The 26,244-nt window shown below is 41.3% G+C and overlaps 2 protein-coding genes and 1 long non-coding RNA gene across 6 annotated transcripts in view; 2 read left to right on the top strand and 1 right to left on the bottom strand.

The window, feature by feature from the left end:
* LOC120573135 overlaps positions 1–26,244 on the top strand; it is a 563,511-nt gene that overhangs the window by 303,179 nt on the left and 234,088 nt on the right. The gene's annotated exons all lie outside the window — the stretch shown is intronic.
* LOC120573092 (myosin heavy chain, fast skeletal muscle-like) overlaps positions 1–26,244 on the bottom strand; it is a 697,218-nt gene that overhangs the window by 470,625 nt on the left and 200,349 nt on the right. The window lies entirely within an intron of this gene.
* Positions 1–26,244, top strand: part of col4a5 (collagen, type IV, alpha 5 (Alport syndrome)) — an 89,873-nt gene that overhangs the window by 13,075 nt on the left and 50,554 nt on the right. For all 4 annotated transcript variants that reach the window (XM_039822544.1, XM_039822542.1, XM_039822543.1 and 1 more), the window contains exons 2-9: positions 16,325–16,381; positions 18,166–18,255; positions 20,122–20,166; positions 20,574–20,618; positions 23,896–23,958; positions 24,315–24,368; positions 25,230–25,256; positions 25,948–26,028. In XM_039822544.1, the coding sequence (XP_039678478.1) occupies positions 16,325–16,381; positions 18,166–18,255; positions 20,122–20,166; positions 20,574–20,618; positions 23,896–23,958; positions 24,315–24,368; positions 25,230–25,256; positions 25,948–26,028 (462 nt within the window). The remainder of the gene's footprint in view (positions 1–16,324; positions 16,382–18,165; positions 18,256–20,121; positions 20,167–20,573; positions 20,619–23,895; positions 23,959–24,314; positions 24,369–25,229; positions 25,257–25,947; positions 26,029–26,244) is intronic.

Here is a 26,244-nt window from a genome sequence, read left to right as displayed (position 1 = left end):
GAGTAGAATGTTCAGCAGCACAGAGGTGAGAAAGGTGCATGTTCTCTGTCGGAGCATTTTCCACATTGTTTAGTGACACAGCGGGAGGCACCTGATCCTCTGCTTGTTTGTGCATTATTATCATTATTTTATTGTTCTTATCTTTTATTTCATCCTCAGGGTTTCCCCTGCCATTATAAGTCTTGTGTGCATCCCATCTTGACACAGATGGGAGAGAAAGGAGAAATCTACATGAATGCAAGCTTTAATGCTCCTTGTCGTTAGGGATGCTCCCTCTTAGTCGTTTGGTTGATTAATCAGTCGTTTCGGTCTAAGACGACTAAGATTTCTCAGGTCATTTTTTAAAATGCTTGTTCATGCTGAATGACTTGTGTCCAAGAAACTAGTGAGCACATCTCTGGTAAACACACGATTTAAAGTGGTTCTTTGTGGAGAAACTCCGTTTTACAGATTGAATTATTATAATCGATTAATCCAACTAATCGACAAAATCATATGAGTGTTATTCGTTGAAGGCCATGTTCACTTTTGGTGTCTTTTTTGACAAGAAAAAGCTGACTAGGGCGTATTTGTAGTGAAACTAAAAAATCTGACAGTGTTTTTATTCCAAAAACAACCACTACTGCTACAGTATCCTATAGCTAGAGCGCTATGTGGCGCGGTGCTAACGTTAGATAAAACAAAGTGGTGGAGCGAGCTATAGAAAGAACACAGAGAGAGAGCGGTGCTAACGTTAGAGGATCAAATAGAGTTGAAGTTTTGCAGATAGAAATATTTATTGAGGAACTGCTTCTGTTTTGCCAAATACTTTTCTATTTGTGTTTAGGTGTCTTTCTGACTCACTTTTAAAGTACAATAAAAAAAAGAGGATTAAATGCTCCTTTTAAGAAAATTATCTTTTTAAAAAAACTATTGAAAAGTGCATTGTCATATACCTTTAAATGAACCTGATTTTCTTATTTTACATGTTTTTTTTTATTGAACAGCAAGGACAAGCTACTAAATGACTGAATATTCACTATTTTAAAGCTTGCTAAAATGCTAACAGCTAGTCCGTCACAGAAGGTGTTTCGTCCAGCGTTTCCAGGTTGAAGTCACCCATTTTTCCACTCTAAAAATGCCCATTTTTTCCCCTTTTTTGTGTGTGCAAAACCACTAGAAAACTGCACAGTTGAACTCCCCCCATAACGCTCAACATTTCAGCTGCTGCACTCCAGATGTGTGCGTTCTCCGTGGAGGCAGTCTCTAAGTGCGGATATTTAAGAGAAATGTAGGCAGGGCAGGAACCTGCTGTGACCTGCCTCTTCCCGAGATCCCATCAGACACCAGAGGACTCGGAGAAGCAAGAGAGAGCATGTTGTTGATCCTGATAGAAAACTATTACTATTACTTTGATGTACTGTATATATACAGTATGTATTTAAAGTTAATCATGTATTGATTTTGCAGGGCTTTTGATTCATGAATGTCTAAATAATGTTGAGTCTAAAGTCTACAATGTGGCTGAGATGCTTTTCATCTCTTTACCTGCGTTCTTCCCACTCTTGTTTCCGTCCTCGTGTGGTGAAGACGTGAAACGACAGGTGGACAGGTAGAAGGAGGGTTCGCACAAAAGTACGTGGGCGTCACACCGCTGCCCACTTTGGTTTGTGGCGGTTTGGACGAGGTCGTATAGTTCTCAAAGGTCCAGTTCATTATCAAAATCTGTGTTGTCCTTTTTCATGATTATTTACCACCTCCATCAATTAAAAGTATTCCGATTGGCTTGAAATGTTACATTTGCATGAACTGCGGTAGACGGGCTTCTTGAATCGTGAAGGCTACCGTAGCTGTAATACGTACTTCAAACTGTGTGGCGCGGAGGAGACTTGATTGCGATATATGAGCTCAACGCTAGATGGGAGAAATTCCTACACATTGGCCCTTTTAAAGAGGGGAAATGCGGTTTTTGCGATCCGACCTCAACGCGTCCTGAGAGTGTTTTCACCTTTACGTAGAGCTGTCCACTTGTGATCTGATCACTCAGGACGGATGTTAATGCCAGGTGAAAACGGGCTCTTAAAGGTATATGCCAGCGTTTGTTGAAATTGGGCTTATCACGGTCTCCCCTAGCTGTAGATAGGTGGGCCAATGCATTTTTTGTGCATGCATTGTTTTAGTCCAGTGCAACACCGGTAGCGCCGCCGCTAGTTAGCTTAGCATAGTGAATGGAATCCTATGTTGCCGGTTAGCATTTTGTGAGTAAAAGTGAGCCAACAAAAGACAAAAAAAACAACCTAATTACTTGCACTGAGACAAAAAAATGCATTGGCCCACCTATCTACAGCCAGGGTAGACCGTTATAAGCCCTATTTCAACAAACAGTGGTGTATTCCTTTAATGCTGCAGCTTATAATGATATTTCAGACCATCGTTAGGTTAACTTAAATTATAAATAAACAACAAACGTTGTCTGGGATCTGCCTCGGTGAACTCATAGTGAGGGACAGACATTCAACACAGCATGCTAATAAAACCATCGTGGAAATAAAACATATTAAAATACTCACTAATATAAAAAGGAATAGAAGTGATCTTAACCTTTAAACACCCATTAATGCCCGTGGGGTTTGTAAAGTGATCTTTAAAAGGTCCCATGACATGGTGCTCTTTGGATGCTTTTATATAGACCTTAGTGGTCCCCGAATACTGTATCTGAAGTCTCTTTTGTATAGACCTTAGTGGTCCCCTAATACTGTATCTGAAGTCTCTTTTATATAGACCTTAGTGGTCCCCTAATACTGTATCTGAAGTCTCTTTTATATAGACCTTAGTTGTCCCCTAATACTGTATCTGAAGTCTCTTTTATATAGACCTTTTTCCCCTAAATGTATCGAAGTTCTTTAAACCTTAGTGGTCCCCTAATACTGTATCTGAAGTCTCTTTTATATAGACCTTAGTGGTCCCCTAATACTGTATCTGAAGTCTCTTTTATATAGACCTTAGTGGTCCCCTAATACTGTATCTGAAGTCTCTTTTATATAGACCTTAGTGGTCCCCTAATACTGTATCTGAAGTCTCTTTTATATAGACCTTAGTGGTCCCCTAATATTGTATCTGAAGTCTCTTTTCCCGAAATTCAGCCTTGGTGCAGAATTACAGCCACTAGAGCCAGTCCCACAATGAGCTTTCCTTAGGATGTGCCATTTCTGTGTCTGAAGCTATTGAGGAGGAGAGAGGGGGGGGCAAGGTGGAGGGTGGGGCTGTGGCCTTGACCAACTGCCATTTTGCTCGTTTGAAAGCCATGATGTCTCTCTCTCATGGGTTGGCCTAATTCTCTGGGTGGGCAAAGCAGAGAAAGGGGAGGTAACCTTGCTCCTTATGACCTCATAAGGAGAATATTCCAGATCGGCCCATCTGAGCTTTCATTTTCTCAAAGGCAGAGCAGGATAGCCAGGGCTCGGTTTACACCTATCACCATTTCTAGACACTGGGGGACCATAGGCAGGCTGGGGGAACGCATATTAATGTTAAAAAAACCTCATAAAGTGACATTTTCATGCCATGGGACCTTTATCAATCAGTTATTAAGGGTGTGAAGTTCGGGTGTGTTCAGCCTTTTCCACATATTTTAATCCCCATGACTTTCTATCTCAGCCAGAATGAAGTGTAGTGTAGAGCAAGAGATTCAGCATAAATACCTCTTCCTATCTGTCTCCCAGATGAAGTTATCAGGACATCCAGTGCTATCTTGTTGTGTCTACAGCAAAGGTTCCTGGGTAAATATTAAGGTTAGGCTGCGGCTCATCCAAACAGTGATACACCTCCAGCATGCAGGTTAATGGGAGCAATGCAAGCTGTTTGCCTGAAGGTTTATACAGATGTCGACTTCTGAACCGTTTGGAGGTAAACAGGGGGCAGTTTTTTTCTCTCTCGAAATTCTCCTGTGATTTGTTTGGATTGATGTTTCTCAACGCAAATTCTTTGCCTCCGGGTGCAAAAAAATCCCTCGAGAGCAGAGAGGTGGGGGTGGTTTACAGATACAAACGTGGACTCAGAGTTACAGCTGGATGTAGTCACAGGCCCTGATGGGACAAAACTGACACAGGAGTGAAGGGGAACTTTGAAATTTCCTCAAACGTAGACTCATTTGTTCTGCTGGAGCGCCCTGTGTCGCGACCGCTGGACTGAAACCATAAATAGGTCCAGGGTTGCATTTAAAAAAAAAATGAGAAAAAAAACAAACAGGTCACACCCCTGTGCGTTGGACTGTTTGGAGTCCAAAGGAAAATAACTATTTGGACCACACAGATTCGTCTGTTTTTGGCAGTTTCACAGTGTTTGACTGTGAACCTGAATGCATCCCTAAACCTTCATACGAACCCAAATCCCACAGACGTGATCTTATCAAGCGTGACTTTAAAGCATATTTAGAAGAAAAAAAAGAAGAAGAGAGAAACGGTGGTGAGCTTAGCCTCTCTTTCCTCCCTCCCTTTAACTCCGTGTCTGCCTTTCTGTCTTCGTCACCTCCTCTCAGTCTATCCCCCAGGCTACCACACATCCAGGTATTCAGCCGGCGAGCCGGCGCTCCCCTCACTAATTTCTCGTTGCCGGTAGCGAGGACGCGGCGTGCCAAGTGGTGATGTATGTGGAGCGTTTGCAGAGAGATGGTAGCGGGGGTTGGGGTGGGGGGCATGTTTAAACCTGTGTCGGGCTGGGCCCGGGCTAGGATAGGGCGGGTTGTCATATCTCCCAGGCAAAAGGAATTCGACCCCTCCCTGCTTAAAAGAAACACGTGAGGACATTTTTCTAGATAGAACAAACACGGATAGATCAGCAATGCAAACCTACACGCTGCTTCAATTGTGAGAATTGTGAAGGGAGGAAAAGCTAAAAAAAAAAATATTTAAGAGTGTAATACAACTTATGTTCTTGAGATCACAGCTCTAATTGCTCATCGTTTTTTTTAAATAGATATCAAAGAAATACCTCCCCCTCAAAATGATCATTTGTGTATCAATTACTCACAGAGATACCTTGAATTCTTTAAGAGAGCTCATGGAATCCCTCCACAGTGAATGACGAATCCAAAAACGGAGAAAGTACGGTTACACTTTACTTGAAGGTATCTACATGAGAGTGACATGACACTGTCATGAACGTGTCATAAACATAACAAACAAGTCATAAACGTTCATGACATAACGCTTCTTTTAGTAAGTGTCAATCGGTTTTGGTCATGACAAGTTAGGGTTAGGGTTAGGGTTCATGTGTCATGACTGTGTCACGTGTTCATGACGCTGTCATGTCACTCTTATGTCGATACCTTCAAGTAAAGTGTTACCGAAAGTTCTTCCCCACAAACAAACGCACAACCCACAAACAAAAGCATACGGCCGTAAAAACAAGACTTGGATTGTACTGCGCGAGTTGTGTGAAGGTTTGTACATGGGATGGGTACGGAAGTTTCTCCGCTTTTGGGTTCTTTAATTCACCTTGGGAGGCATCCAAGAGTTTTTGGGTGTCAATTAAACGGCTAATTTGTGTGACGTCCTGTTATGTTCCTAAACACTTCCTTGTGGCAGAGATAGAGGCAGTGTTGTTTCCCCGTTTCCCGTTTCCTGTACGGGACACTCACAACGCCTCAAACCACAGCTCAAAACACACTGACAAGTCTGATCGCCGGTTACACGACTGGCCACCGCAGCGTGACGTGGGGTTGCATTTCTCCAAAAAGTTGAGTCAGTCAAAAATTTTTTTTGCGTCTGACGGCCGACGCAGGCTTTGTGAACGCAGCCTTATCCTGGAAATGTACTTCCGTTGATACAGACTACTTACACGAAAAAACAAACTCCTGCAGTGTGAAAAACACTGCGGAGGATAAGAAGAGTGGGTCCTGATGGGGTGTGTGTGTGTGTGTGTGTGTGTGTGTGTGTGTCTGTGCTTTAAGTTAACCAGATGGCTACTCAAAGTCCCATCTGGATGGTTAAGTTTGAGAAATTCCAAACCCTCCCTAGAAAGTGTGCGTCTGTGTTTGCGTTATGCGGAAAGCAAAGAAGAACGCAAACTGCCATGAACACTCAATTGCTTACAAAAGGAACTAAATCTGGTGGCTCAAAATGCCCAAATATCTCTCAGTGGGAGATCACTTGGGGTCAACATTCGTTAGACCAAATGAAAAGAGAAGAGAGAAAAATTGTGTTCGCAAGAAAGAAAAATTCCCGGGAATATGAATGGAATGCCTGGAGCGGCACTGTGGCACGACGACATGTGTGTGTGTGTGTGTGTGTTTGTGTGTGTGTGAGACAGTCGGTGGGGGGTCTTCCTCTTCCAAAGGGCCGGTTAGTCAAAACACACATGATCGGATTTTTGTTTTTTCTTATGTCGAAGTGAAAATATTAGGTTTGATCGTCGCTGTCGTGGGCGTCAGCACCTTGAAGTAGTCAAAGTCCAGCTGCGATGAAAGGGATCGAGGGTTTAAAGGGCAGCGGCTCCGACGCCACACACACACACACACACACACACACACACACACACACACACACACACACACACACACACACACACACACACAGTACAGTACAATCATCCTCTCTTTTGGGTATAAAGTCACCCTGAAAGAAAGAGAGTGAAAGATCATAAGATAGAACTATTCATCCTGAGGAAAACGCCAAATAAGGAGACGGTGCAAATACCAAATTTGCACTATGCCGAAAAAATATACGTAAAAGGTGAAGATCCGAGCAATATACACTGATTGTAAAAGCATTCCAGAGATTGTGGTTTCTGACTGCTGATCTGCGACCTGTGTTGGAAAGTAGAAGTCATTAGCGTTTGTGTGTGTGTTAATGACGGCAGCTGTGTGTACTGTTTATGAGAGTATTTGTCTATTTGCAGTGTGTGGGTTTCCATGCTGCATCAATGCCGTGTGTGTGTGTGTGTGTGTGTGTGTGTGTGTGTGTGTGTGTGTGTGTGTGTGTGTGTGTGTGTGTGTGTGTGTGTGTGTGTGTGTGTGTTTGACCCAGAGCAGGGCAGCGTGTATAGATGTCTAATCATCAGTCTTTGATGAGCGGGGGGAATTCCAGTCTCGCCAGTCTAATCCCCGGGTACATGCCTTCCGCTCGTTCCTCTTCCTCTTCCTCTCTCTCTCTCTCTCTCTCTCTCTCTCTCTCCTCACCCAGCTCACCCCTCCATCACTCTGTGCACGCGAGCTCCTTTTGGCTTTTTCACGCAGGTTTGTTTTTACGTACAAAAAATCAACGTGAGGATACTCCCACGCCGTTTGTCGCTAGGGATGTAACGAGACGCATCGTGAACGGGTCGCTACTTTTCAGTAAAAGGTCCGAGTACTTCCACCCCACGCGAATGTAAATGTAGGCTACTTTTTTTTTTGCAAATTGTCCATGTCGAATGCTGGGAGTCACTCTACCTCCGGTACAGTAGGTGGCGCTCTGCCAACGTAAAGCTGGTCGGAATAAGGGCAAAACACGGGACGACTCTTCAGCGCCGTTCATTTCGTACATTCTCTAAATGTTCAACAAGTCCTCGGTGGGTTTTAAAAGGTTTAAAGCTTTTGTCGTTGCTGTTGTTTTTGGCGTCGTCGCTTCCAGCTGCTCTCTTCGTTTTCCAAGTGGAAAAACCCACCGCAGCGGAGCGAAGGTTTGGGTAGCTACAACCGGGGTGCGAGAACTCAGATTTTAGGCAGGGGGGTAAGGTCGGTGTTTACATTGCGTTTGAGAAACCGGGGTATTGTAGCCTGACAAGCCAGACCCACATCCAGATGTTGGGTCTGGGAGCTCCCCATTGGCTGGGCTCACTCCGAGTGGCGGGATAAACGGTCGTCTTTCAGATTCCCTCTGCACGCGATAGGATAGCGCTACAACCAGGCAGAGCGACGCTAGTTGATAGATTCAACTTTTGCCGTATCCGGTCGGCAAAACTCCGAACACATCTTCCTTTTTTTTTTTTTTTTAAGAATGACTTCAGTGCCGTTCTTTGTTCTTTTCTCAAAGAAAAGCTGAACTCCAAGTCTTCCAAAGACCGCTGCTCGCCAGCAGCAGCGGCAGCCATCTTCTTTGTTGTTTGCTGCCGCTATAGGGTGCGTCTAGATTTCTAGGCTAGGGGTATTGCCTTAATCCCAATATAATCAGTTTTTTGACTCTAGCTGCTACTACCTTTATGGACCGCCAGTGGAGATTGAGTGAGGCGAGCCAGGCTTCACCTCCGCTTCAGGGCCTGATGGTCGGCATTGGCATGACGGGGGAAAAAAAAAGAAAAGAAAAAAAAAAGTGTGATGAAGCGGAGGAAAAGAGAGTAGAGAGAGAGAGAGAGAGAGAGAGAGAGAGAGAGAGAGAGAGAGAGAGCTAAAAGACAGATACAGACAGAGGGAGTGGAGCAAATATCTGCAGCTCACTGACCTCTCTAAGTGGATTACATGCCCCGTCAGTGCTGGGGGGGGGGGGAATAAGCGGGGAGAGAGAGAGAGAGAGATGCTTTAAACACTGTATTTAGGCAGGTTTTTAAACCACACTCATTCGTTCATTTTGGCTCTGTTCAGTCTTTTACTTTACACCAAAGGGGAAACCGATTCGCAACACATTAGTACACAGCGCATCTAAGGCTGGGCAATATATCGATATAAAATCGACGTCGATATATGAGGATGGATATCATGTGAAATTTTGGATATCGTAATATTGTGATATGAAGTGTTTTAAAGGCTGCATTACAGTAAAGTGATGTAAAATCCTTACCAGACTGTTCGAGCTGTTCTATTATTTGCCTTAACCATAGGGCTGGGCAATATATCAATATATCGCCATCGTGATATGAGACTAGATATAGTTTTAGATTTTGGATTTTGTAATATGGTAATATGACACAAGTGTTGTCTTTCCTGTTTTTACAAGCTGCATTACAGTAAAGTGATGTCATTTTCTGAACACACCAGACTGTTCTAGCTGTTCTGTTGTTTGCCTTTACCCACGTAGTCATAAAATCCACGTTACTGATGATTATATATCAAAAATCGAATTGTAAAAATATTTTGTGAAAGCACCTAATGTCAACCCTACAATATCGCCACAATATCGATATCGAGGTATTGGGTCAAAAATATCGTGATATTTGATTTTCTCCGTATCGCCCAGCCCTACTTTACCCACTTAGTCATTGTATCCACAATATTGGTGATTATTTATCAAAACTCTCTATTTTGTGAAAGCACCAATAGTCAACACTAAAATATCGCCGCTATATCCACACTGATTTATTATTTAACATATCGTGATATTTGATTTTCTCCATATCGCCCAGCTCTTAGTGCAACACCTCCACCTGCAGTGGATACGATAACCGACTGCACGATCGACTAAACATGCAACAAACTGCCAAATTGTGTAATACTCAAGTAAAAGTTCCTTTAAAACTGTACTCAAGTACAGTACCTGAGTAAAGTACTACAGCCGATCACAGTATATACTTATTGCCTCACATGTATGACACTACAGGAAGACACTGGCTGATTTTTAGGGCTGCAACTAACTAACTAATGTTGATTGTCGATTATTTTCTCGATTAATCGATTTGCTTGTTTGGTCTATATCTAGACTATGGTGAATAATGTGGATCAGTGTTCCCCCAAAAGCCCAAGACGAGGTCCTCAAATGTCTCGTTTTGTCCACAACTCAAAGATATTCAGTTTACTGTCACAGAGGGGAGAAGAAACTAAAAAAAGTATTCACATTTACCAAGCTGCAATCAGAGAATTTTTGACTCAAACGGATTCATCGATCACCAAAATAGTTGGCGGTTAATTTGATAGTTGACAACTAATCAATTCATCCGATAAGCTTTGCAGCTCTGATAATCATTATCACAAATATCTTTCGGGACAGTTTGATTTTGGAGATGATCAGCATCGTAGGAAAGCAGGTAAATACAGTTCTAAGGTCCCAAACGAAGGTTAGTTTGTGAGTTTTAGTCAGAAATGTGTAAAATGATTAACAAAACAGAAGAGCTATCATCGCAGTATGAGTCAGCAGAAAATCATTCACTCGGACCTACTGACAGGTTTACGGGCATTTCAAACGTATTACATTCTTACGTGCTGCTACATTATGACTTTATCTTCAGCACGTCGCCTCCCTGATAGAGTAAATTATGCTTCTGCGTTAAATCGACGCCGTGGGTGCGTACGTAGGTACGTGGAGATATCGACCCTTCGCTTGACCTACACGTCGCGGCGACACACGCCGCTCGGCCGTGGCTTGGTAGCATTGCATCCCCGACTCATTTCCTGGTTCTCCTTCTCCGTAAACAACATGAAATCAACAGGGTTAACTTTTCCTGCTCCAGATTTCCCACCGTGGTCAGAAAGCACAGGGGAGAGACTTTGGTTCTCTCACTGGGACTCTAGAGTCACTACTCACTCTGAAGCTAATCACCATTCTCTCATTCGCTCTACCACAAACACACTCTCCACACACACACACACACACACACACACACACACACACACACACACACACACACACACACACACACACACAGGCCCTGCTGTTCTCTTAACCCTCGGGTTGTCTTCCCGTCGACCACGCAGCTTTTTTCAATGTTTTGGTCATCGATTTTTTTTTACGTTTTTGTTGGTTTTTTTAATCAAGTTTTTGAAACTTTTTCTTACTTTTTTGTCACTTTTTTCCAAGTTTGTCACTTTTTCTGATGTCTCTGTTGACGTGTCTGTTGTCCCACATTTAAGAAGCATTTTTGTCACTTTTATCAACCTGCTATCAATTTTTTTTCAAATGCTATAAAATACACCAAATTAATTCAAAGTATTGAACTGATCATTTTATTTTACACTGAAGAACATTGTATGGAACCATCCATGATTATTTTTTTTGTGTGGACAATTTGTTGAAAGAAACCCAAATTTTTGATATAGAGACTTTTTGAAAATGGGTCAAATTTGACTCGAGGACAACAGGGGGTGAATCGGTTAAAAATCACTATAAATGTGTGAAGAGTACATCCGGTTGAGATAAAAAAATAAATAAATTGCGATGCAATTTCTAAACGTCCTAGGGTGTAATCTACTTATGTCACTTTTTTTACTTCAGACGTCGCCTTCTTAGTTTATGTTTTTGAAGAGATTTTTTTTTTTCTATTTAGTTATTTTGATGTGGGATTGTATATTAGGTTAGGCCATTTGTCTGCAGCTCATTCTGTTAAGAAAATCCGTAGGAAATCATACCGTGAACTTAGAATCGTATCAAATTGTGAGTTGAGTGTGTCGTTACATTTATATAATACTTTTACTGTAAAAAAAGTAGTATCATTTTAGGGTCATAAGAATGTTCCCATAAAGTCAAACAGCAATATTTGCATCAGTGGTCAGTTTGCAAGATTTATTTTTTACTTTTTTGTTGTTGTTTTGTTATTATCATTAAAACAATCCATAATTTGCCACTTACAGCAGCTGTTCAGTATAACATGAGTTTAAAAATGGTAAGACGTTTTATTTCTTAAAAGCCTTCATGCATTTCACTCACCAAAATATTTAAAAAATTCGCTATACTTGACCTGCGAACAATATTTCAAATGTGTATCGGTGGCTGCAGCTCGTTTTGACACAATTCACGCGAAATGGCCGGTACTTTCTCTCCATAAAAGTATTCCTTCTTCCTACTTTTTAACCAGTGTGCAGTTCATATTCAGGGTTTTCTCTACCGTTATAAGACTTAGGTGCAGCACCTAAGTCTTATGAATGTAAAATCGGGAGCGTGCCTATATTCCCACAGCCCTATCATCCCACATTTCTAAGATTTTTTTTTCCAAAATTAGGCCCTATGTTCCCACATTTCCCTTTTCATAAATTTGTATCAGATTGTATCCCCCTTTCTCCCAATTTGGTAGCCAATTACACCCAACCTATTATCCAGTAGCAATGGACTACAGATGGAATGTAACCCTAACCCTAACATAGGGCCTAATTTTAAGAAAAATCTTAGAAATGTGGGAACATAGGGCTGTGGGAACATAGGGCTGTGGGAACATAGGGCTGTGGGAAAATAGGGCCTAATTTTCAGTGAAAAACAAATTCTTAGAAATGTGGGAACATAGGGCTGACCCCGTAAAATCAATGTGAGCATCAGTACTAACTAAATGCCTTTTCTCAGATCTAATGGTTGTAGTTGGACTTCTTGAGCAAGTTTAGTCTTTAAGCTTTTTGAGTGTTATTTATTTATAATCTCCTCCAGCTATTTCAATGTTTTAGACACAGAGATGGTAATAACTAGGCCTGTCACGATAACAAATTTTGCTGGACGATAAATTGTCCCGGAAATTATTGCGATAAACGATAATATTGTCATCGAGAGACCATTTGCATCTAATATAATGATAATGGCATAATAATACAGGTACACCTTTTCAAAGATCAATACACTTTTATTTCTAAAGAATATTTAACACTGGAACTGGAAGACATTTTAAATATCCACAATATGTCTTTGATCTCCTTTAGTATGTCGTCTTTCACGCTGATGTACAGTTGTGGAATTGCCGTGTGCACACGTAAGTTCTCAGACTACAGACTCTGTACTACATTTTACAATTATTTAACACAAAATATTAAATTTAAATAATATATAATTAATAAATTAAATCTATCTGTATGGCTATCTGCCACATGGCGAGTAAATGTACCAAAATAGTTTTGTTTTTCAGTCTTCATTTTGGCGAAGGTATCGGCTTCGCTCTCTTCAGGTCGGAGCTTCGTGGGGGCGGGCCGACACGCACGCACACACAAACACACACACACACACACACACACACACACACACACACAGGTGCAACTCTGACATACTTTCCACACTCCGTGTCCGCGGACAGCTGTAGGCTTGTACCGTTAATGTTCTGTGCATTGTCGGACACATGCAGCCACTTTCCTGAAACCGCTTGCGAGACTGACGCAAGTCCACAGCGGCGTGTATGTCCGAGCCCGGCTCCACCGCCTCCACCTGCAGGTTGTCAGCTGTGTGGTTTGGAATGAAAGGGAGAAAACGGGACGCCGATAACACGGGTGATATCGCTCATATACTTTCTTTTGGCGGCGCCTTAACTGCAAAGTGCTGCGGAAAACCCTGCTCCAACTCTCAACTAGCGTTTGTCTGTCTCTGTCTCTCTCTCCGCCTGGAGTCCCGCCCCCACAAAGACCATGCGCCTGACAAGAGGGTTGACTCCTCGTTACGCTAAGGAACCGAGAGTGGTCCTCCAGTCTCTTTGGTAGAGAGAGACGAGGAAAACAAACAAGCATGCAAATGGAAATTATCGCGGCCGGAAAAATTATCGAGCTAATTTTTTTTTATCATGCGATAACTCGATTTATTGACTATCGCGACAGGCCTAGTAATAACAATGGTCAAAAAGTGAAATTGCATTTTTCTTTCGGTTGAAAAAGCGGCACATTTTCTGAGGGAGGACCCGTAAACCCCACGTCAAAATATGTGCACCTGATTCTTCCACAAACCTAGGGAAAATACTAATATTTATGGTTAATTTGAGGACATGAACTCAACGGTTAGAGAGGGAAAAAAAAGTTTATAAGTGTCCAAACTCTGGATTGAATCCCTGAAAGGGCTAGCACCTGTGGGTAAGGGATAAGTGGAAATCTCTAGAGTTTTTGAGTAAGCATCTATGAATGTTTTAAAGTCTTTTTAGAGCCAGGGAGCTCTGTCATGGATAAACACAATAAGGGAGGGTGGGGGTGGGGCAGATGAATGTAGAGGTTGCAGGAAAACCGATGGATGAAGAGAAAGAAAGAGAGAAAAAGATGGAGGTAAAAAAAAAAGAAAAGAAAAGTGTGAGCTGCAAGCCTGGGCGTGGGAGAGCAGAATTGCATTGAACTGTATCGGACCAGAGACTAATGTGGAGATACAGGGCTTGTAAAAACACACACACACACACACCAGAAAATACTGTCAATAAGTTTTTGCCATTTTTTAATCAATTAAATGTTCTATAAATCAGGCTGTGAGAGATATATGAACAATCCCCTTCTGTAAAAACCGTCAGAATATATTTGCTCGACTTCACACGGGACAGTACTTGTTTTAAACTCTCGTGCCTACAGTTATGAGTAACGCTGTTTAGGGAGTCAGGATGTTGTCACCAAAACAAAATCACCTCACTCCCATGATCTCACTGTGGGAGATCGCTGGGCTGAGACGCCAGACTTGTGCCTCCAACGTCACGCTTTGGAATCTGACCCCTTACGTCCTTTCACACCGCTCGCTGAGCTGCAACACCCGACGCAGATACCAGCTGGTTTCAGCTTCTTAAATGCGAGGATCTGCTGCTGTGTTTTACATCACTGTGGATGGATGGATGGAAGGATGGATGGATGGATGGATGGATGGACTTTATCAATCCCAAACTGGGAAATTACCGTTACAGCAGCAAGTTACAAGGACATACACACTCACACACAGACACACACACACAAACACACACACACACACACATACACACATACATACAGAAAATGCAAGAAATATCCTACTAGATAAATAAGATAAAAAAATGGATAAAATAACAAAAGATCAAAATACTAGAACACCTACTGGGAACAAAATCTAATATCTTTGGGTTTTGGCGACACGTTAAAGACGTCACCTTGCACCCTGGGAAATTATAACGGGCATTTCTTACAATATTGCGGCCATTTTTGTAGCATGATTCATACTTCTGCGTAAAATCGACGCCGTGGCTACGTACGTAGGTACGCGGAGACACGAAGCTACGCCCGACCCGAAGCCGTAGCCCGACGTGCACTACTCGAAGAATGGAACTACCGGTACGTGTCGTGGCGGCGACGCTCGGCGCTCGGCCGTGGCTTGGTAGCGTTGCATTGGCCCCCCCCCGACTCATTTCATGGTTCTCCTTCTCCATAAAAAAACATGAAATCAAGGAGAGGGTTAACTTTTCCTGTGACAGATTTCCCACCGTGGTTAAGAATGAGACACAACCCTACTGTCTGACTGAGCAATATGTCCGTAGTCCCATTTCCGGGATTGCTCCGGTGCCGCCCATTTTCGGCTGTATGTCCGTTACCTCTTTCTTTGTGTTGTAATTCTAAACTCCGTCTGATTTCTGAGGACTATGGTTAACTGCTCCTCAGATCTCTGCAGGGTAAATCCAGACAGCTAGCTATCTGTCCAATCTGAGTTTTCTGTTGCACGACTAAAACAACTTTTGAACGTACACACGTTCCACCAAAACAACTTCCTTCCAGAGGCTATTTTGCAGATGCACGGTTATTGCGTACGGGGCCAAGCGTCTCCCAAGACGATTGATGATTGGTTTAAAGAAATGCCACTAAACCAGAGCAGGTTTTTCTCCCATCCCTGAATGCTGTGTGGACTAGCCAGAACCTTCTCCGCAGCGCTTTGGAGGAAGGTCTGGCAATGCGAGGCGAAAGCCATCAACACAAACACAGACACACAAAAGGGTTTTGCAGACACAGAAGAATGCTGACTTGTCTGCCCGTCGGTCCTCTCTGGTGCACGCTCTGCCTCCCTGTCTTTCTCACAAACCTGACTGCCTGGCATGCGTGCAATCAATGCCCGTCTGGCATTCGCTGTGTCAACAAGCATGGGAAAAGTTAATCAGCAGCTTGGCACTCCCATCCCTCCCTTCCTTCCTTCATTCATTTAGCCCCATTTCTCCACAACTTTCTCACTTCTCCGCGCCTGTGAAAAACATGTCCTGCTGAGAAAACTGAAGGATTACAGGACACAAATTTGTTTTATGTTAGATAACAGCTTTTTATTTGAGATTAGCTTGTTGTTTTGGTCCGCTCATCTCATCTCATCATTAAACAAACCTGGAGAGGCAGGAGAGCCTTTCTACTTCTCTGAGCCTGCAGCAGTAGCTTAATAATGGAGCGCCCTCTAGTGGCGCTGGTGGATTTCAGCATGAAACCATCCACTTTTACTAAAAGATGCATACATTTAAGAGAATACACCGATAAAACTGCAAGCTAAAGCGTGCAAACCGAGATCATAGTGAGCAGCGTTGTCAGGATGTTGCGGTAGTTTTCTGTGGCAAAAATTCTAACTTTTTTATTGTTGTTTCACAAGGAAAATGTCCACATGGTGACTGTCAGCAGCAACATGGTTCTGCTTCAGTTAGTGATATATAAAAAATTTTTGTCTGAAAGTCTGTGTTTTTGTTGCCAAAATTGGCCGCGAGACTCTTGTAAAAGAGAATATACATCAAAGAAAGAAATATAACATTTTAACAACAAATGTCCTCATCTTCTTTCTCTTTCTTGTCGCCCAAACAGGCTTGCCATGGATGCGTGGGATCTAAATGTGACTGCAGTGGAGTAAAAGGAGACAAGGTGCGCAAAACGACACGTACACATTTGGCACTTTAACATTATATGAATGGTTTATAACACGTTATAAAGCAATTGTGAGCAGATATAAGTTGGTACTTAACTCACCATTGACGATTGAACCATTCACATTCCCTCTGCACACAATAGGATAGCGCTACAACCAGGCAGAGCAACGAAGAAGGTAGCGGAGCTAGTTGATAGATTAAACTTTTGCCGTATCCGGTCGGCAAAACTCCGAACACATCTTCCTTTTTTAAGAATGATTTCTGTCCCGTTCTTTGTTCTTTTCTCAAAGAAAAGCTTAACTCCAAGCAGCAGCCATAAGCCCGCCCACCGACTCTATACACGATGTGATTGGCCTGACTAGAGTTTGGTTTTTCCAGCTCGCAAGTCAACTGAGAGTGCCTAGACTCCCCTGGCTGAAAAATTAAATTAGCTGCCGCTAGGGTTGCGTCTAGATTTCTAGGCTAGTTGGTACTCGTATTTGCATTAAAGACATAATCAGTATATGTATGTTAAAGGGATAGTTTGGGATATTTTTGAAGTGTGGTTGTCTGAGCTACTTCTCCATAGTGTGTTAGCTACGGTAGATGGCGGTCGGCACGCGCTCAGACTGTGGACGGGGGCAGCTAAACACATTTTAGACACCTAAAAAAACTATATCAGTGAAGGTTAGGATTGGGCATCGAGAACAGGTTCCAACTTGGAATCGTTTGGAAGATTTTGGTTTCAGATCCGATCCTCGGTTCCAAATTTAACACGCGCAAGTTTGGTTTCCCGTAGCGGCCAGGCGCTTGTTGCGTTGCAGCCATGAAGCACAGTAAGCGGCGCTCTAGTAGGGCTGTGCAATTAATAAAAATTTAAATCGCGATTATGATTTCTGCTCCCAATGATCACAAAAACAGAATAATCGAGAAAATCTATGATTTAGCTCATTACGTTTTGCAAGTAAACTCTTATTTTCTCTTGTGTTCTGAATGAAAAAATAGAGTTTAAACAGGAAAAGTATTAAGGCAAATTTCACAGTTGTGTTTTTTTTACTGTTGATTTATTGAACTTTTCCCACTGTTTTTTAAGTTCAATAATTGCAACATCTTTCCAGAAGTCAACGTTAAATTATCGTGATTTCAATATTGACCGAAATAATCGCGATTATATTTTTTTCCATAATCGAGCAGCTCTACGCTCTAGTGTGGTGTCATTGTACGTTGAAAAAAAGCCCTGTAAAACTGTAAATCACCATTGAATCAAAATAAAACTTTCCTTATTTGTGAGATAAGCATGTGACCCGTTTCTACTCCACCCCTCAAAGAAATCGAGAATGGATAAGATCCGGAATAGAAAGGAAGTATCGGAATCAGAATTGTTAAAATCGATCGATAAAAAGGATGCCCAACCCCCCAGTGTTCTGTGCGGTAAAATGTATCAAAAAGGAGTCTGGCAGCTTTGAAGAGAGCAGAGATAACGGCTTCAGTTCCCCGTCATAAAGGGCTGTCTGACAGCAAGGGAAAGCGCTGAAAATATTCTAAATATGACCTACCCTAAACCGATTTATTTAGATGTCTAAAACGTGTTTAGATGCTGCACCCGTCCACAGCAGGACATTAGCTTAGCTTCCGTGTCGGTACTCCTGCTTGCTTCTCCAAACTGGGGGGGTTTATAAGTACCGGATACAAACCTACTTCAAACAAATCCAAACTATCCTTTGGAAGATGGATGGAGGAACTTTTTGTATATATAGGTTTGTTTGAATGTGTTTACTGTATCTTTGTCACTGTTTGCAGGGCGAGCGGGGTTTTCCAGGTCTCACCGGACAGCCGGGAGTCCCCGGATTCCCCGGACCAGAGGGGCCGATCGGAGCCAGAGGAGAGAAGGTGGGTTCGGCTATGTTCACACTTGGCGTCTTTTTTTGACAAGAAAAAGTTGACTAGGGCGCTTTTTGTACTGAAAAATGAGAAGCTGGCAGCGTTTTGGTTCCAAAAAGCAGCCGAGAGCGTCTTTTGTTGCTGTAACAACCGCTACTGCTACAGTTAGCTAGAGCGTTATGTGGAGCGGTGCTAACGTTAGATAAAACAAAGTGGTGGAGCGAGCTTGAGAAAGGGGAGAGAGAGAGAGAGAGAGAGAGAGCGGTGCTAACGTTAGATAAAATAAAGTAGTGGACAGAGCTAGAGAAAGAACAGAGTGAGAGAGAGAGAACGGTGCTAACGTTAGATAAAATACAGTAGTGGAGAGAGCTAGAGAAAGAACAGAGTGAGAGAGAGAGAACGGTGCTAACGTTAGATAAAATACAGTAGTGGAGAGAGCTAGAGAAAGAACAGAGTGAGAGAGAGAGAGCGGTGCTAACGTTAGATAAAATAAAGTAGTGGAGCGAGCTAGAGAAAGAACAGAGTGAGAGAGAGAGAGCGGTGCTGCTAACGTTACATGAACAAAGCGAGTTCCCTGTACAGGGAGCACCCGATCATACCGTATAACTCGCTGTGCTCACACAACTTTTTCTTGTTTTCTATGGAATCGACAGCTCTGGCTACTCCGCTTGTCATTGGTCAAAAAAAGAGCTTGACGTAGGGCAATTTTTTCAGAAAAGTTGAACTTTTTTCAACTTCAAAAAGACGCCCTGAGCTGCAGAAGAAAAAAAAGTCGCCGCCGTGGCGTTTAAAAAAAAGCGTCCACGTCTTTTTTGAAAACACGGTTTACGCCATGGTAGAGGCTGGCAGCTTAATAAAAGATGCCAAGTGTAAACATAGCTTTAGGGGTCAATTTGAATGAGGTTTTAACTGGAAGGGAAAAGTCGGAAAAGTTGAGAAGAGAAACCTTGCTTCTAGTTAGGAGTACAGTTTTTAAGGTTACTTCATGTACAAGTATTCAGGTAGAAAATGTAGGTCTAATATGCTCTAAAACAGGGGTCTTCAACATGTTTTACCCCTTAGCTAAAAGAGAGACAGAGTAGGGACCCCCTACTACATATACTCTATAAAATTACGCTGCATTAAATAGGGCCGCATGGATGAAAATGAATTGCAGGGAATCTTTAACTGTATGGCTACCATATAGGCATAGTAAGCTTATCTTCAATGTGTAAATTACATTTTCTTTCACAAATAGGCCCATTTATTTATTAAAATGTTAGATTCATGTTAATGTATATTTTCCCGACCCATGACGATTTCCTGCATGACTTCCCCCTCTCTCTCCCCTTTCTCACCTAGCTGTCCTGTCCATTAAAGGAGGAAATGCCCCAAAAAAATTTATCTTAACCCTTGTATTGTCTTCCCCGTCGACCATGATACAACTTTTTATTTTTCTGGGTCAAAATGCTAAAAAAATTCTGCGCTTTTTTGACGTTTTTTTTTTCTTTTGTCACTTTTACCGATGTTTTTGTCACTTTTTTTCAAAGTTTTTGTCGCTTTTCCTGGCGTTTTTTAAGATTTTCCCGAGATTTTTGTCACTTTTTTCGATGTTTTTGTCACTTTTTGGAAATTTTTTCCTACATTATATGTTATAAATTTGAATAAAACATCCAAATCCTATGAAAGTAGTGAACTGATAATTTATTTAACTTGTAAGTAGCGTTGTATGGAACCATTCACGGTATTTTGTTTTAAAATTTGGTTGAAAGAAACCCACATTTCTGATATAGGAACTTTTTGAAAATGGGTCAGATTTTCAGGAGGGTTTAAAAAAACAAAAATAATAAATAGATGATTCCTCTAATCCAGTTTAATGTCTGTTCTTCCTCTCAGGGCAGTGATGGAACTCAAGGACCATCTGGTCCAAAAGGAATACGAGTAAGTAAAAAAACTTAATTTCTTTTTTACTGTCTCTTTTTCTCGCAAACAACAGGGTGACACTTCATTTCAGAGACAAGAGACATACTGAGAGAAAGTCTCTCTTTGACCAGGTTTACATTTATTTATTCTCCTCATTTCGGACTAATCTCCCGGTCTGATAAAACAGTTTAACTTCAGTTTGGTTTGTTTTTCTTGTTCAATTGTCCAAAAGGTGTCTCAACACTGAAGGATTTTTAGGTTGTAATACCCTACTCTGGCCAGCAGATGTCCACATTTCACCTTTAATCGTAAAAACACACTCCGGGAGGTTGTAAAGAAACTCTGTTGGACTTTTACTGCAGCTTTTATTCTTCACATTACTGATTTTCTTTTCTTTTTTTTCTTTTTTTCCCTCATCAAAACAGGGACCGTCTGGATTGCCAGGATTTCCAGGAACGCCAGGACTTCCAGTAAGTCCCCCCCGTCATCAAAAAAATTATTGGAAAGAGTACTTTATTTTTTACACATCACACCACAGAGCCCCCAATTTTTTGTGATTTTAATACGCAAATGAAGTCTTTTAGGTGCGTTTCAAAATTAGAATTTAACAGGAAAATATCTTGTTTGGATAAACAAATGCCTTTTACATACTGAATTCTATTTATTGAATAATCGCTTTAATGTGCATTTAATTTAATTTCATTGAAGACAAGTACAGATGCATGACTGAATTAATGATGAATGTAGAAACACAGGTCATCAATAGTTGATGATTACGTACACTACCGGTCAAAAGTTTGGGGTCACTTAGACATTTCCATTCCACTCCATTATAGACAGAATACCAGCTGAGATCAGTTGCATTGTTTTTTTTTTTAACCAGGGCAGCAGTTTTCAGATTACATTATGTTCTTACATAATTGCAAAAGGGTTCTCCAATGTTTTCTCAGTTAGCATTTTAAAAATGATATCAGATTAGTGAACAGAATGTGCCTTTGGAACATTGGATGAATGGTTGCTGATAAAGGGCAATGTAGATTATTGCATTAAAGATAAGCCACGTCTTTCTACAACAGCCGAGAACCCTTTTGCAATTATGTAAGCACATAATGTAATCTAAAAAATGCTGCCCTGGTTAAATGGAATGGAGTGGAAATTTCTAAGTGACCCCCAAACTTTTGACCGGTAGTGTGTGTTCCCCAAAAGTACATATCTGTGCAACAAAACAAAGTGTTCAAATATCATGTAGCTTTTACACAGCAGCTGGTAAATGTGGAGCTAAATTTAAGGTCAGTTATTTATGTTTTAAACATTTAATTTTTTCCAGGGAACAAGTAGTACATGTATTGATATAATAATACTACTACTAATAATAATACAATTTATTTATTAATTACATTCTGTATTGGCTTACGTGCAGTTTAGTGTCACAAATTATTTCCCAAAAACTGAGTGTCCCAAATGATGAGGGTCTTATTTGAGACAGGTTAAGGTTAGGGTTAATTAGGGTTAGGGTAGCACAGGTGGTTTAGCAGGTTCATAATTAATTAAGGACATTGTATGGGGAATTTGGGACACTAAACTGCACGTATTGTTAATCTGAATCTGCAAAGTAACTAAAGTTGTCAGATGAATGTTAGTGGAATAAAAGTACAATATTTCCCTCTGAAATGTAGGGTAGTAAAAGTATAAAGTAGCAGCAAATAAAACTACTCAAAAAGCCTAGATTAAATTACGTAAATCAAGTACAGTACTTGAGTAAATGTACTTAGTTACTTTTCACCACTGGTGACCGTAAGAAACGTCATAACCATTATCACTATCAGAAAGGTTGCCGAGCAACACAGACGTTCTAATTTCTACTGGTTAAAGCGATCAGAAGAGTTTGTCCGTGGTTGACCGACCTGTCTCTGAGCGTCGTGGGCTCCCGGAAGCAGCTCCTCAAATCTGCTCAAATCGAAATAGAGCTCGTCCACTCGGCCTCCCACGGTTATTGTCACGAACTTGCCTCATGTCAGACAACATTGACAGCTCGTTACACTCCGTTTCTATCAAAGGGCCGGACCCAGGCAAGTCACAAACTGCAGAAAGTCACCGAAGGTAAAAGTTCCAGAAGTGCGCATTTTAGCATTTAGCATGTTAGCTAAACGCAGCGTGAACATGTGGGGTGTGTTTGATTTGGTCACTTAGCGTCCCCTCCGGTTGGCGCATTAAACCAGTAATTAATAAGATAGATGCAACTTCTGTTTTTTATTCCGAGGTACAATAATGCTAACCTAATGACATAATTCTTTATTTCATCTATCTATATTATATTATGATATATATTATTTTGTTCCAGTCTTTGTTTTTTAGTCGCTACAAGGAAAATGGAAAGAAATGTAGGCTACATATTCTTGACTCGATTAAACGGAAGTAACTTTACTCGAGATAAAAAAAACAATAAAAAAATACCGCAGTAGAAGTGACTGTTTATTTTTTATTTATTTTTTTACAAATTACACACAAAAAACATGACTTGGATGTAATTTGTAACTTTCATCCCGGCCTATAATCCTACTGAAATAATTTTTACACAAAGCTTTATTTAGCAAAGAAAATTACATATCGTATGAGGCACAATGTGACGAAATTAAAATAAATGATAACAATGCAATGACCGAATCAGCAGTTGCTCACAGCCACATTCAAAGTAAAATAAGAGTAAGAAAAGAGCAAGTCAACAAGTGTATACAGTAAACAAGTAACATATCTACAATAAGACATACATAAACACGTTAAGTAGAAGTGAGATTAGGTTTAAAAAAAGTTTTTCAATGGATTGTACAAATTCTATTGGAGTGCAGTGTACAGTATGAATACAAGTAGACAGACAAATACATATTATAAATGAGTTAGTATTAAATAATTGAAAATCTTCAAAAAAAGGACAGACATTAGGGAAGTACAATTCATTTGACTTCAGGGGGTTTCATCAAATACGTTTCTGTAATATTCTAAAAACATGTTGCTTCTTTTATTTTTTGTAAGAGCAAGAGGAAGTAAAGCATTAATTGATATAATGATGCGTTCATGCCACCTCAGAATAACATGCACCGACCCCCTCCCCCCCTGGTTACGTTGTTTTTCCGACTGGCAGCGTTCACGTGGTCGGGATGCGTGTTCTTCTTCTTCTGTTATATTGGCGTTTGGCATAACAACTTTTTGCATGACTGCCACCAACGGTTGGCAGTAGCCTAGAGCATCAGGTGTGTGAAAATATGGAGGCCACAATAACATAATAATGTTTTCTTATGCAAGCATCCAAACAGCACATCGCCAGTTTTTTTTTGTGTGTTATCTGCAGGACAACCAACGGGAAAAGACACGGATAATGTGTTGTTTTTTTATACATAGGCCTATTTATGAATAATTTTAAACATATTATGTCTGTGCATGTTTCTCGGCAGAGGCATTTGTCCACAATAAACAGTTTATTGTCATTGAAATATGTTCAGTGACCCAAAGTCACCTCCATCAAACGTCAGTTGTCAACAACGCGTCACCAACTGGGAAACTCGGGTAGCAAAATCCAGCCCCAGTTTCCCACCTCTGATTCCCACAGGAAGTTGCGTGAATGGTGACTTTTTCACTCGGGGAAAAACGTTTTTCCGATGTCCATGAACGCACGGTAAGACCACACTACTTTGCAAAAACACCCAGGTAGCACGTGTGATGTAACTTCCTGTTTCCTTTGTATTTCCTCAGGGTCTGCCCGGGCAGGACGGACCTCCAGGCCCAAGAGGATTGGCGGGATGCAACGGTACAAAGGTAGGCTATCAGATGAAAAATCTTTTGGAAAATGAAAAATCAAATTAAAAACGGCATTTAAAACAAATGACAGTGAATTAGATACATTCTGACAAGACAGTTGTTTAGCAAAAATAAATTTTGCATCAAGGCTAATCTGTGCCAGCTTTGAATATCGTTTACATTTGGTCATCTTTTTGCTCCGGAAGTTGACATTTTGAGCCGTAATGCTATGAAATAACCCTTTTATGGGCTATGACAAAGAAAGGAATAACTCAAGGTCCACTTACTAGCTTTTTCTTGAGCATTTTTATATATATTATTTTTTTATGTATTATTCATGGGCTGTGTGTTAAATGTGTTCCTCTTCTCTCCAGGGTGAAAGGGGTTTCCCAGGAAGTTCAGGAATCCCCGGACAGCAAGGACGGCCGGTGAGTTTGCAGCATTGAAGAGAAAAGCGCAATTAATGCGTTAAATGCGTTAAATCTACGCTGTGGCTATGTAAGTAGGTACGTGGAGGCACGGACCCTACGCCGTAGCCCGACGTGCACGAACAAAAAATGTAACTACATTTCACGGCATTGCATTCCCCCCGACTCATTTCCTGGTTCTCCTTCTCCATAAACATGAAATCAGATTTCCCACCGTGGTCAGAAAGAAAAGGGGAGACACTTTGTCTCTCTCACTATGACTCTAGAGCATACCTGCCAACACTCCCGTTTTTCCCGGGTTTCTCCCGTTTTTTTTTTTTAGCCCTATCTCCCGGATCCCTCCCGGTTTGTTATTTCTCTATAAACTCCCATAATTTGCATGGCCCAAACTCCTTTATAAATAATCGGACCAATAGGTTTGTTTAATGTTGACCAGTTGCCAGATCTTGTATGAAACGCATCCTGTTCACACACTCCACACACCATGTACATTTTCGTTTGTCACCTCAACCTGGCAACCTATAACCCAGTTGCGCAGTTGATCTCTGCGCAAGCTTCACAGAAAGTTCAGACCCGAAAGCGAGCCGATTAAAAATGGCAGGCGAAGGCGGTGGTCCCGCAAAGAAATCGAAATATAGCTGTACATTTCAACAGTGTTGGGCGCAACAATTTACATGCATCTGACCTAGTCATATCCACAACCTCCATGCTTTTTGTAAGGTGTGTTGCATTGATTTTAATGTAGCGCACGGTGGGGAAAATGACATTACCCAGCACATTCAAACTCAGCAGGTCTTACAGTACATTTAACAGTACCCTCCTTTTTATTGGGTTACATTTTCTTCTTTATCTCCTTTCTAGGGTCCACCTGGTCTGCCAGGACAAAAGGTAAGTGTTTAGTGTGGGACAACTTTCACCTTTCTCATTCTTACTGGCACAAAGAATCATAGCTCCTAGAGATCTACATAGAAGGGAGGGGGGTTGAGATCTACACCTATCTAGGGAGGTCCCGGGACATGTATACAAGTCATACAAACAGGGCACATAGAGCTTAAGGAAGATGCGTGTCAGTACATGGACTTCAGCTAAAATAATAATATAATTAAAGCATAAACAAACATATCTAGCATGCATACAATACGAAATAGAATGTGTTACTTGTTGTTCTTCATCTTCTGCAATGTAATAATGGCATACAAACTCTTGGCTTAGTATTGCAGTGTATTCTATCATACAGCACTGTGTTAGAGTCTGCAGTGTTTCAGGCTCAAGGTTATACTCTTTAACAAGTGAGATCTTTGCAAATGTTTTTCTGTCTGTTGAGGCTGTCATTATTATAAAAGTACACTAAATGCTCCCTCTGTTTTATCAGCTGTTCTTTAGTTACTAAAATATACTGTAGATTCTTAGAATATGGAAAACCATCCAGTTGGATTGTTTGTGTTCGCCACAAGATGGTGCTGTTTATTTAATCCGAAATCTGCATAACCGACTGGGGAGCAGTGTCGTAAATAGCGGATGCTTCTTAGCTTGTTGATCACATGCCGCTGACTTTTCATCGTGTGTTTCTCCTCCGCAGGGCGACCCAGGTGATGTGATCTCCACCAATCGTTTTGGAGAGAAAGGAGCAGTTGGATTACCCGGATTGCCTGGAGTTCCTGTGAGTTTTTTTTGTGTCTTTTAACCTCTTAAAAAATAAATAAATAAATATTCGTACTGTGCAGCCAGACTTTATTCAAACCCACTTTAAACTGTATTAACAAAGATACCAAAGTGTACGAAGATACAAAATATGTCAGGCTACATTTGGTAGAGTCTTGGGTTTGCATAACGGGCATTGTAAACGTCAGCTAGCTTCAATGAAGATCTGGAACAA

The sequence above is a fragment of the Perca fluviatilis genome, chromosome 14 (genome assembly GCF_010015445.1).
Source record: "Perca fluviatilis chromosome 14, GENO_Pfluv_1.0, whole genome shotgun sequence".
Classification (NCBI taxonomy): domain Eukaryota; kingdom Metazoa; phylum Chordata; class Actinopteri; order Perciformes; family Percidae; genus Perca; species Perca fluviatilis.
The sequence above is the reverse complement of the archived record's forward strand: the minus strand, read 5'-3'. Positions and strand labels throughout refer to the sequence as shown.